At 41.5% G+C, this 12,436-nt stretch overlaps 2 protein-coding genes across 2 annotated transcripts in view; one reads left to right on the top strand and one right to left on the bottom strand.

Annotated features, from left to right (window-relative positions):
• stx8 (syntaxin 8) overlaps window positions 1–1,819 on the top strand; it is a 40,103-nt gene extending 38,284 nt beyond the window's left edge. Inside the window, exon 8 of the mRNA XM_070982319.1 lies at window positions 1,067–1,819. Within this exon, the coding sequence (XP_070838420.1) occupies window positions 1,067–1,131 (65 nt within the window). The 3' untranslated portion in view covers window positions 1,132–1,819. The remainder of the gene's footprint in view (window positions 1–1,066) is intronic.
• A 3,164-nt stretch (window positions 1,820–4,983) lies between these two features.
• Window positions 4,984–12,436, bottom strand: part of ntn1a (netrin 1a) — a 58,263-nt gene continuing 50,810 nt past the window's right edge. The window contains exons 6-7 of the mRNA XM_070991501.1: window positions 10,387–10,461; window positions 4,984–5,409 (exon numbers count right to left, since the gene is read on the bottom strand). Of these exons, the coding sequence (XP_070847602.1) occupies window positions 5,081–5,409; window positions 10,387–10,461 (404 nt within the window). The 3' untranslated portion in view covers window positions 4,984–5,080. The remainder of the gene's footprint in view (window positions 5,410–10,386; window positions 10,462–12,436) is intronic.

Below are 12,436 nucleotides of genomic sequence, written 5' to 3'. Positions count from 1 at the left end.
TCTGTCTCAAATCAGCAGCTCCTCAGCTGCGTGACATTTGGATTTTCAACAATAAAGTTAGGGGGAGTTTGCTGAAGTGCAAAGGTTTCATCACAAAGGGGAATAAGAAAGTAAATATAAGAAAAAAAATGTTGACCTCATTTAAAAAGTCAGATTGTTAAACCACTGGAGGCTTCTTCCTTCTTTAATTGCATTAGTTTCTTTGTTTTTCCTGCATACTTTAGAGAGTAGTTAACACAGTAACACTTTATATGAAGGGACAAACATTCACGATTAACCAGTTGATTATTAGCATGCATATTAGTGGCATATTGGTTCTTAAATAGTCATTATAAAGCACATATTAATGTCTTATTCTCAGGGTTAGGTTATAATTCAATTCAATTCAATTTTATTTGTATAGCGCCAAATCACAACAGAAGTTGTCTCAGGACACTTTCCATATAGAGCTGGTACAGACCAAGCTCTTTTATCTACAAAGAAACCAACAATTGAGATGGTAATTCATGCACAACAATTTACTATCAATAAGCAGTAATTATGAGGATTTTGATGGAGAAGCAGCTAGTTAATGGTGAATATGTGCACCTAAATATAAAGTGTTATACTAAATACATACAAATAACACATAAAATGCATAACCTACATAAATCAGATTGAAGTTAGTTTGTTGTAAAAAGTTTGTGGACTGATTAGCTTAGCATAATGACATGCAGTAGCATATCTAGCTAACGAAGTCCGGAAAGGAGAGGTCTGGCATTAGTCTGCATGTTTTTACTGCCAGCAAATCCCATGAAAGAACCAATACTGACAATGTTTTCATCCGTCCCACTTTCTGCATTTTCTGAGTTTGTTCCTGCTGAAGATTTAAAAACAGCTTCCAAATGTAAAGTTCCTCTATGGCACAGAGGAATAAGCTGTAACAGACTCTTCATACAGAAACTGTCTCAGCAGCTCATTGTTGGTTGTGGTCTTTTCATGGAATTTGTTGACAGTAAAAAAAAAAAGTTTGCTGGTTGGGTTTTCCCATCTGATTTCCTTTTTTCCCTTCATTTTCTTCCTTCAGGGATGCTGGTGGTGATCGTGCTGCTTCTCATAGCCATCATAGTGATCGCTGTGTGGCCCGTGTAGGGGACGAGGACGAGGACAGCAGCGATCGTGGACCTGTGCTGAACTACAATGATGGTGTGAATACCAGTTCAAAACCTTTGCATCCACAGTGCACACATGCACTCTCATTTAAACACTGTCTCCCATCAGATTTCATTTTCTTATTCTTTCTGCTCCCATTGAGACAAAGCTCACTGCTGAGGCAACGTGAAATGAAGATTTAAGTTCTTAAGCACCACTGTTAAATCTTTCTGTACAGTAAGTTGTTTGGGTGAAACGCATTGTTAACCCAAGACTTTTTTTTAAAAATAGAATATATTCCTTAAGCATAAATGGTTGTTCACAAATAGCTAAATTATTTGGAGGCTTGTAAGCCTTTGGAAAAAATGTTTTTAGCCCGGACTGTGGCGAATGTTGACCCAACAGCAGGACGTCCCGCAGGTAGCAGGAGCTTTCCCGTGGTCTGGGCTGAAGCTCACACTGGCTACGGTAATTCCGCAAGCTTTGCAATATTCACACACACTTATATTTACCCATGCATTACTGTAGCAGCTGTAATGTTATCATTTGTCTTGGGGTTTTATAAGGTTTATAGAATAGCTCCAGCCAACACAAGCAGCTCGGCTGTGTTACTAACATGGCTGCTTTCCTTCCCTGTAAATCAATTCAGCTTGTAATTTCTAATAAATGACATTTCCAGTTAATAGTCCCTGGACTCCAGTCTGTCTGTGTTAATGCTCAGGGCTTACTCTGCAGGATCGCTGTGTTGTGTAACATGATATTGAGCCGGGGTGAACTTTGACGAAGCGTGAACACATTGGTACCATTTCCATATTTCCATGGCAAACTCTGCATAATCTTGTTTTATCTACAGCACAAAACAAGATTATGCTTCATTCAACGGCTGCCACAGTAAACGGAGTAAAGCCGACTGTATGTATGCCTTAATATGAAACATAATAATTAAATTAAGAAAATCAAATCAACAGAGGCAAATGATTTTTCAATGTAACGACTTTATTTCAACTGAAAATCTGAATTTAGTTCTACCAGGTTGGTGTGTTCAGTAGTTATTATTTCCTTCTTTAATGGCAACAATCTAAACAACCACAAACAAGTAAAAAAAAAAGTTGAAAAAGACAATAAAATCCACAATGTCTTGTGTCATTAAATATATTCATATATAATAACCATAATATATTAGTACGCATTGTAAAACGACATTGCAAAAAGTCTTGGCAATGGTGACAACTAAACAACATTTACAATTCATAGTATGAACACAAAGCAATGCTTTGACAGGTATGTGGGTAGCATTTCATCAGCAAGCTTGTCAAACCATTGCTCAGGGGACAGGTGTAAAATTAACAGCATGAGGCTACAGCGACTAAAGAGGTGTGATTACAGATTACATTGTGCCAAACAGAAAACAGTGACGTGTGATGTTATGTTGTAAGATTAACAATGAAAGGCAGGAACATGTAAAGATACTGGAAATGGGCTGAGTGTGCTGTGCCACCAGCACGTAGTGTCATGATGGACAGACATCAGGAAAAAACACACTCCGTCAAACCCTAAACGTATTGAGAAGTACCTCAGCAACAAGGTCATCTGTTCTTTTATCTCACATCTGAACCCAGGTGACTTTGATTTCTCATGGTTTAAAAAGCTCTTCTAATTTGTCATCATCTAGGAGGCATTTCAGTCCATTCAGAAAACTCCAGGACAAATGAGCTTTTTGAGATAGTGGAATCAGAAATGATTACCATTTAAAAGAAAGGAAGCAGAGACTCCTGTAGATTAAAACCACGTGTCTTGGAAAAAATCTGAAAACCCTTTTTACAGTTACTCGTACACTTACAAATACCCTCATCAAACGTGTTGCTCCAAGTGTTTCGCGATGGACTGAAAGGAACCCCCGCTTATGATACATCACATAAAGTGTGTGCTTTTGCAAACCTGAGCTTTTACCACGCATTCCTCGGAGAAATCCAAACTGAACTGCACACAAATAAATGAGCAGTGTGGTTTGAATCAAGCAGCGTCAAGTGATTGCAATTCAGCCCATTTCTCCCTGTGGAAGTGTTGAAGTGAAGAGAATTAATGTGACAGGTCAATGGGAGACTGCAGCTTCTGACTGGTCGCACAGTGTCCTCCTCGTGAATGTATAGTCATGCATTGTGTTTGCAAAAGAGTGCGCAGGCTGTAACGGTATTTATCTGCAATCTCATAGTACTGTCCGAATTATTCGAGATGAATGCGAGCCAGCGTGAGGTGGGCTTCAAAAATACATTTTAGGAATCTCTGAGCAAGTTTTCGTTTTCTACTCGGATTCATTTCTGCACCGCATGAGGTAAGGGCATTTCTTCTTTTCAATCTTCCCCGTTCTCATCACTTCCTACAATCTGCATTGATTGAGTTTGCTTAATGGTCTTGTTCCACATAAAAAATACAGCTTTTAGGACTTAGTGGTCGGTAGCCATGCACATTGGAGCTTCATAGTGAGAGGCAGAGGATAATCTTCCTTTGACTTATTCATGCAAATTTTTAAAGATACATTTTGACACATTTTTACAACCTTTTTTTTTTGGTTTGCCCCCAAGAGCTGGTAAGAAGCAATAGATTTCTAAAGAGATAAATCACACAGAAATCTGCATTGTCTGTGGCGTCTGGTAACGTGCAGTGCTTGCAGCTGCACAACAAGAATGCTGCATCCGCTGTGCACAGTGACCTGCCTTGGGTAACAGCTCCAATTATTTTGCGGTAGAACAAGTAAATATTGTTTCTGAAATTAATTGAAGCAAACATTTGAAATTTTGATTTGTAGCCACTCAAGAACCCATATTCATAGTCATTTCTTCATATTAGCTGTACCTAAGAACCACTCGTGACTTTGTGAAAATTTTCAGTGTTTTCAATAATCAATGATGCTGGCCTCTTGTCCTTTTCTCAGTCAGTTGTTAAACTGATATTAAAAAACAAAATAAAAAAAAAAATCACAGTTACCGTAATTACTGACAGTGAAATCAGTGATTTTGAACACAGTTTGTCCTCCCAAAAAAAGCATCATTTTAACATTACTAGCATAAACAGCACCAGTTAATGAACTGAACATTACACTCTCGAATGTTCACATGCAGGTTTGTACAAATACTGAACCACCAAAATTTAACCAGTGAAGTCTGAAGGGGCAAATAGGGAGTGAAAATATGAGAGTAATCAGGTCAAAAATGCTCGAGTCAACACTGTGTTTCATCCTTGGTTCTCTTATGTCATTTGCCTATTCTCATGTCCTGACCACTAAAAATGTAGGACAACAAATTTCTTTTTTTGCAGTTGAAGATTCACCTGATTAAAAACAACAGGGGGACTGAATGGTAGCTCAGCGACAGCTAAATGTACTACACATTTCTGTGGCTAACAAACAAAAGTTTATATGGCACAATTCTTAATGGAGGGAATAGTACTGCCTCAATCGGATCGGTGAAGACAAGCTTGCGTCTTGGCTAAGAATACAATAAGAAAACCATGCAGAGGCAAAATTGCAGTGGTAATGAAGTGGCTTTTTCTGTGTCATTTTTGCACCAGCAGAAACTGTCCATAAAATTAAAACATACAATATAATGATTTCATATTGAGATAAAGAAAACAAACACAAATAACTTTATATGCTGGTAATAGGTGCAAATTCGGCAAATCCACATGAGAGGCAAAATCTCAAAGTAAAATAAACCATAAAACCAAATCTGCAAGGTGAGCTCCTTCAACAAAAGTTCACTAGAAAAACAAATCATCCTAAATAATTCTCTTCATGCTTCTACACAAAAAAGCAGCGACATAAACAGTCTCTTGTCTGTCCGTGGTCCTCTCTGCCTCTCGTTCACTTTTTTTTCTTTTTTTTTTCATGACCCGCTCAGCCTTTCTCTTGAATTCCTCTCCCACCTCTGGCAACCTCTCCACCTTTTTCCACCTATGGCTTCTTGCACTTGCCTTTCTTCTCGCGCTGCTGGAACTTCCTGAGCCTGCGCGCCCACGTGTCCCTCCACTGGATAACCAGGCTGCCTTTGTCTGCCACCACTCCGCTCTGGCCGGGGGAGTCCTCGTCGTTCCCCAGCAGCAGGTACTTCTTCCCAGGTTTGATCTTGGGACACTTGCAGGCCACGTCTTTGGCACGGACCCACAGGAACTGGTCCCCGCGGCGGATGCGGCTCTCGCCCTGCTTGTAGACGGAGATGATGTTGACGGTGAACTTCCACCACTCGCTGGCTTTGTCTGCCTTCAGGATGTGCACCTGGACAGCTGCAGAGAGGGAAGCAAGAGCGATGATGCTTTATCAATTAATGCGAAATTTCTTATATTTAAATGACTTGCAGTTCTGCAGCCATGCTAGCTGCTTTGTGAGGCTGTCACAGCAGTCCTTTGAGCTAAACGCTAACAAAACAACGATTGGCAAGCTAATGGTGGCCAGACGAAAAGTCAGTAGATCACTTAAGTCAGTAGGATTCATCCTCTAGGGACCATGAATGTCTGTGCATTATTTAATGGCAGGCCATGAAAGAAGCCTCTAAAAATATGGAGTGTGTCCACAACTTCCTGCTTCATGCTGTGCATTTGCCTTTTACAATTCTTTCCATGCCTCACCAGGGGAAAAAATGGTTTCCCATTTTAACAACTTCTAGTTCACTGAATTTTCTCTGTCATTGGATATTTATTGAGGTAATTACATAAAATACTACAGGTCAACTAACCACCAGTCTCCTGCATGAAGATATGCAGCTATTTTTATTAATTTAATGAAAACTTTGCTTCAATTTGCTGCCTCAGCTTCTCATCGAAGAGTCATCGCGGCATTCAAAGGTCTCTGTCACAGTGGAAGGAAAGGGTCTTTTTTCTTCCAAGCACGCTGGCTCCTTTTCCGACTGTGGCCATTATTCAAACATCAGCACACTTTGTCCTCGGCAACCACGGCCATGGAGTTGGCAGCTGAAATCACATCAGTGAGTGCTGACCCATGCTGCGGCAAAGAGGGATCATGTCACAGTATCCAGAGCTCTGACACCTTCTGAGAGGTCTGGCTGATTTGGCCTCAGTATCCCCAAAAGCCTCTTATATTTAGGATTTCTTCAGTTGCACTGAAGAAAGAATCTTGTCAGATTGTCAGTTTCTGAAAACCCCGTCTGAACTGGTCGACAATGACAATCCATCAAGCTCATCTACTTCACACATCAATTGGACAACTGGACGTACAGTATGCTGCATTTGCGCTCTTCTTTCTCATTCATCACATAGCTTCTTTTGTCACTTTTACTCTCTGAAGCTGAGCAACTGAACAGCATGAATGCTTTTGAGGAGAGACTGTCCAGAAGTGAACATTATCCCCATTTGTATTCCATCGAATGCCCCCCTCCCCCCACATTTAGAAACACTGTTGTTTTTAGACATGGTCGGACAACACTTCATATAACTAGTTCATTTCATGCATAGCTCGGCTTTAAGCCACGCCACTTTCAGCAGTTTCAAAGCACAGCCTTTCAGTCTCGCTTAATACCTTTGCAGTAACTCTACAGCAAAAAAGCTCAGTTTAGTACCTCCAAAGATTCGTTTTAAACAGTTTTCTTGTGGGTGGATGATCTCGGCATATTTCAACTGATCGGTATCGGCTAGAACAAAGCTGATCCAATCCTGTCTTTACTGAACTCTCCTGTGTTTTGTCCAGCTAAACTAATGTTACACCGCAGATAAAGATCATTTGTGAGGGAGAAACCTCCACTCTGTAACACCACTGTTGGTGGGCTGAGTGTTCATGTCGTCCCAGCATCTCTAGCAGATCCCATCATGTCAGTTTCATGACTCACCTTCTCCCAGTTAAACCTTTATTCATATCAGATCAATACTTTAAGGTCATGAACTTAATATTTTTGAACCAGGATCTTCCGTATTTGAATGAAGTTGTTAATAAAAAATAAGATGTGTGAGACTAAGTAGGCGACAGCTGTCGGATACACATGCAATCAACATTAATGGATGGGACTCAGTGTTTGGGGGACATGGATCAAAAAGGAAAAACTGATAATTTTTTCCCATTTTTGATAGTCATGAGCAAAGTAGGAGGGTTTTAGGGAGCATCCATCTTGGTGTGGCCATCAATCATCAAGTCATCGAGTTGATAAGATGGCAAAGCCATGAACTGAGTGATAAGATCACTGGAAAACCCTGGTAAACACTGGTAAACCATGCCACACCTTGGTAAACCTTGGTGACTGCGCACTATGAATACCAATAAACTACACTTACATGGGATGGATTCTGTTTAAATCCTCAGTGGAAAAGGCTGGTTTATGCTGGTCCAGCTATGATTTACAGCTCTACATGCATTATGTCCATTACTACTGACAGAGCAGTGTGATTTGTAATGTGATTAGGAGGCAGGGTAGAGCTATTAGAGACGTCAGCTGGAAAGACGTTCAGTGATATCACATGATGAATCAACTGGTATGGCTCTCAGAGAGCAAGAGGGAGGAAAGAGAGGGGGTTGCCTCTCATGGATGGAGCCCAGCATGTATCAATATGTATTATATTGACCAGATCGCTATTCAGTTCCATTATACTCCTGTTCTTACAGGACAGCTTTTCAAATGAGGCACTGTGTTACAGGGTCACTGGTTTCACCTTCAGTGTGGAGCTAATGGAGCTGAACAGCATGGCAGTATTAAGAGTGTAGCCTGTATTCAGGGCAGGTTTTTATCCATATCCATGCTGGATCACCACCTCGGGAGTCACACTTTATGGTTCATGAAGATTTAAATCTGACTGACTTGAAAAACAGAAAATACATCTGTTTGAAGGTTATGCTTTTAGCTTCCAATACTCTGGTGTTGCATTCAGGGTCAATTCAAAGTCTGGTGAAGCTTCCCGAGGACTGATGTGTGAGATGTTGTGACAGCAGCATGTTGTGAATGGCTTTTTCCTTTCTTTCCTTTTTAATGTTCCGTAAAGCACATTGGGTTTTCACAATGTGTATAAAAAGTCTGATATATATAAAGTCTGCCTGAAGTGTAGGAAGTATTTTCCCACTCTGAATTCCCATTAAAGATTTTCTTTCAGCAATATCCTCAATGTGAAAGTCTCCTTGATTATAAAACAGTCGTATAGGTTTATGTTATGACCTCTAGTTTTAATTATTTTAATTTTATTCCTGAGAAATCGTATTATGTCCGTCTGTTTGCCACAGCTCAAAATCCTACACCGCCCATGAGCTTTTTTGGCTGCAGTCAGGACTGGTCTGGTCTGTTGTGGCTCAATTGTGACCTCAGCACCACCTTGCACCTACCAGCTGCCACCAGGTGCTGTTCTCATCGTTTGATTTTAGTCAACAATCGCTGTACACTGAAACGCCTTGAGTAGTTATACCAGGGATTTTTCTGAGGTCAGACATTTGTACCCCCTCCCTACGCCCCGCTCCCTCCTGTGATTCTTTATGTGTGTCTGTATATCGACCACAGAAGCTTGTAGCATTGCTTCCCTACGCAGCATGGAGCCCAGCTCCCCTGCTGATCTTTTCAAAACAGTCCAAAGCTGCAGCTCTCTCAACTTATCCTGTAGATTTACATTGTGTTTGACTTTTCGATCAGCTCTGCTGAGCTCACATGTGGTAAATACTGTACAGGGATCTTGTTCTGGTCTGTTACGAATCTTGAATATTCTGTTGCATACTAAGGATGGATATGACAAGGAGCTTAATAGCTCTCATGTACATCGCCAGCACAAAGCCCCCCTGGTGCCGGCAAGGCAAGGAGAAAGTGGATTACACAGAGGATGATGTGGCATGTAAAACTAATGGTGGACAGATGGATTACATGAAATGTTTTCACAATACCCCGATTTAAAAAAAAATCTTTAGTTTGAGAGCAGGACTAATTATCTGCTGTTCTGTTATATATGAAGACATTAAATCTGTGTCTGTGTAATTACGCTGTCTGTAAAAATGCACTCCCCCACAAAAACCTTGGTGTAAAAGAGAAACTTCCATTTGTCTTCTGCTTGGTGGTATTTCAGCCATCAGTACCAGCAGCTCCCCTACACTTCACACACACTCACAACACTCCTGGCTTCACTCTTGGGAGTGTGCACACATGAGGGTACTCAGTCCCGTGTTGAGTGATGGTTTCTCCAGCGGGACATCCTCATGTCTCTTTTTACCTAATGGATGTTGCCTGCTGTTATCATTCCGGTGTTACATGAATGTTCTACTGATAAAATAAAATGTAACCTGATGTAGACAGGTCAGCAACAGCGTCTGCTATTTGGCCAAACCAAAGCTGACACATTCACACATGAGCTGAGACGTGTTTCAGAGGTAAGGCTCTTCTCAACAGCAGAAAGGTAGGCACTGGTGGAAGAGGAGGTGTCTATAAGATTGACCCCCTAACTCCCCCAAATCCCTGCGGAACAAAGCCCAGGCCTGTCTGTCAAGCTGCTGAGGTATGCCGCAGGATGCTGCCGCTTGGCTGACCGGTTCAGCAGCCTGACTTCAATCAGGGGAGGGGACAGAGGGAGGGGAAGAGGGGAGAGGTCATACGTCTTATCCACACCTTGAATGGCGTGGCGGACGGACGGTCACAGGAATGCAGCGAGAAGCGCTTCGGTTGTGGGGGAAGTGGGCTGCCTTAATGAGGATCTCCTAGAGAGCACCCACTGTCCGTCACACTGTCTTTACTTTATCCACCCGGGTCTTAAATGCCTGCTCAGAGAAAACTCTCCCCACACACACACACACACACACACACACACACACACACACACACACACACACACACACACACACACACACACACACACACACACACACACACACACACACACACACACCTCTGCCTAATTCTTTATCCTGCCCTTTCTCTCCAGCTCCCTTTCTCTCCTTCTGTTTGTCTGCTTCTCTCTTCCTCCTTGAAGATCTGCTGTATTCTGTTTGATCCTTTGTCTCTGACCTCAGAAAGCTGGAGTAAGCCATCAGTAAAATGCCTCCCCCGTAAAGTATAGCAACTCCCCAGCAACGCGCTGTACTGGGATGTATGGGGTAAGGATCATATGCGTATCCCAATTTTACCACATTCTGAAAGTGTGCTCGCGAAATATTCGACTGACATGATTTATTTGTTGCTCACCTTCAGTGAAAAAGGCAACTGTGCCTCCTCCATCGGACCACATGTTTTTTTAAGCTTTCCTGAAGAAATGAGCGTTAATCCAAGTCATTAAATGGACTGTGCGTTGACTCACCGTAATCTTTCTTGCAGTACTTCTTCATGTTGATCTTCAGTTTGCCTTTAGACGCCTTGCAATACGAATCGCAGTCTGCAAGAAAGAGAAGGGAGGAAATACAGTCAGGAGGCTTGAGGGAGAAAACAGATTATTTCTAGCAAAAGGGGCAGAAAGGGTTTCGTGAATTTGTTAAGATTTCATTGTTGTCCACAATATGAAAAAAAAAAAAAAATCCTTTTTTAGGATTGTGTCAAATAAATCTTGGTGAAAAAGACTTGTAAAACATACATTAACAAAGGCTAAGGAAAATTATAACCAATCATTTAATTTAGATTTAATTGTAAATCAATTAATGTATGTATGTATGTATGTATGTATGTATGTATGACAAAATATATTACAAACTAATCCAAAAGAAACTGGCTTAAAAAAAAAAAACACTTCAAAATTAAATGTGATTCTTTTGAAATTCCTTTTTTTGGGGGGAAAAATTTCTCATACATACTCAATTGCTGAAATAATTAATGAGAAAAACACTATGATTATAGATGAAGGGATGAAAATTTTCATCTACCACATGTCCTCTCACAAAAACAAAACCAAAAAACAAATCAGGAAAATCCCCTTCAACAATAAGAAAAAACATTTACAGTATAAAATACATGCTATTCTTAATCTAAGCTTCAATTTCAAATTTAAACTCACTACAAACGGGATTGATTAAAAAACAAATCCACGATGAACCATTTCCACCAGACTGACGTGCATGAAATATGTTCTCTGCTGGGCCAACATGTAAACCAGTGGCCGAGTTTTAACAAATTATTACTGTCTGAAAGTTAAGATGGCTGCTGTAGCACCACATTTACGAGAACTGTTTCCTTGCTCTATATCTGTCCTATCATGCGTTTTTGAGACTGGACCAAACATTACCAGCAAAAACAGCCTGTTGGGTCCTGTCACTTACAAAGAGAAAGAAAGCTTTCCTGAAGCAGCTTCAGAGAACAACAATGACGTCAGCGCCTCTGGCAGCAGTTGTTTGGCCTGGCTGCTTGACACACATCTGTCTGGTTTGATTGTGTTTTCTAATGGGACAGCTGTGGAGACACTGCTGGATTTATTAAGAGGTGGATATTTTGGTTGTGGTTGGAGGCAGGTTACCCTCCACCTCCGACAACTGTCGTGTGTGATGGTGAGGACCTCTGAATGGGGCTGATGGTACCAGCAGCAGTTTACAAATGACCACTGCCATCCACCCGCTCACTGCCTGTCAGACTGTGGGAATGAGTCAGGCCGATGCAGACCACCCTCCACCCTCTTCAACCCCCACCTCCCTCCAAATCTCACCTCGCTTGTCACCTCAGCCCACGACCTCCCAAAAAAATAACCCCGGGATCACTTCAAGGCCCCACCGAGGACCATGTCAAGCTTTTGCATTTATTGCAGTGTGGACGGGGGGGAGAGCGCTGTGGGCTGGCAGCTATTTGAGGGAGTAGGAGGTGGGGGTGTGAAGGGGGTCAATGCCACACAAAGGGAGGTCAGGAAGGGAAAATTAGCCATCCATGAAGCGTTAGGCAGAGGACCCTTTTTTTTTTTAAGGGAAGGGGGGGTGTCCACTCTGGGAACCATGAACAAATAAATACCTCATACAGCTCTGCAGTGGGTAAGCTCACACACACTCACACACACACACACACGCTCAAGTGTACACAATCCTTGAGGTGGATGAGTACTTCAAGGTGATTCAACTTGTTTTATTATCTGCATAACAACCTCAAAACATTTTAAGACACATTCTGTTTACAAAATCTAGCGGAACCAAATTAAAGTTTGTGTGTTCCATGTGTGGTGGAGGTAAGGACATCTGAAACTCCACCCTGATTCAAAATGGAGAAAAGATGAGTCTTATACTGATGGCATACATGTGGACAGACATGCAGGCAGAGACAGCTCTGTATTACAGAATATGTATAAGTATGTTCAGGGGGACATATTTCTCTTCCACATACTGTGCTGTATCTCCATGTGTTCTTAATCATTCTAAATAAACTGTTATTTTTGTTGAAGG

Source organism: Chaetodon trifascialis, chromosome 2 (assembly GCF_039877785.1).
Source record: "Chaetodon trifascialis isolate fChaTrf1 chromosome 2, fChaTrf1.hap1, whole genome shotgun sequence".
NCBI classification, from domain to species: Eukaryota; Metazoa; Chordata; class Actinopteri; order Chaetodontiformes; family Chaetodontidae; genus Chaetodon; species Chaetodon trifascialis.
This window is presented reverse-complemented; position numbering and strand designations above follow the sequence as displayed.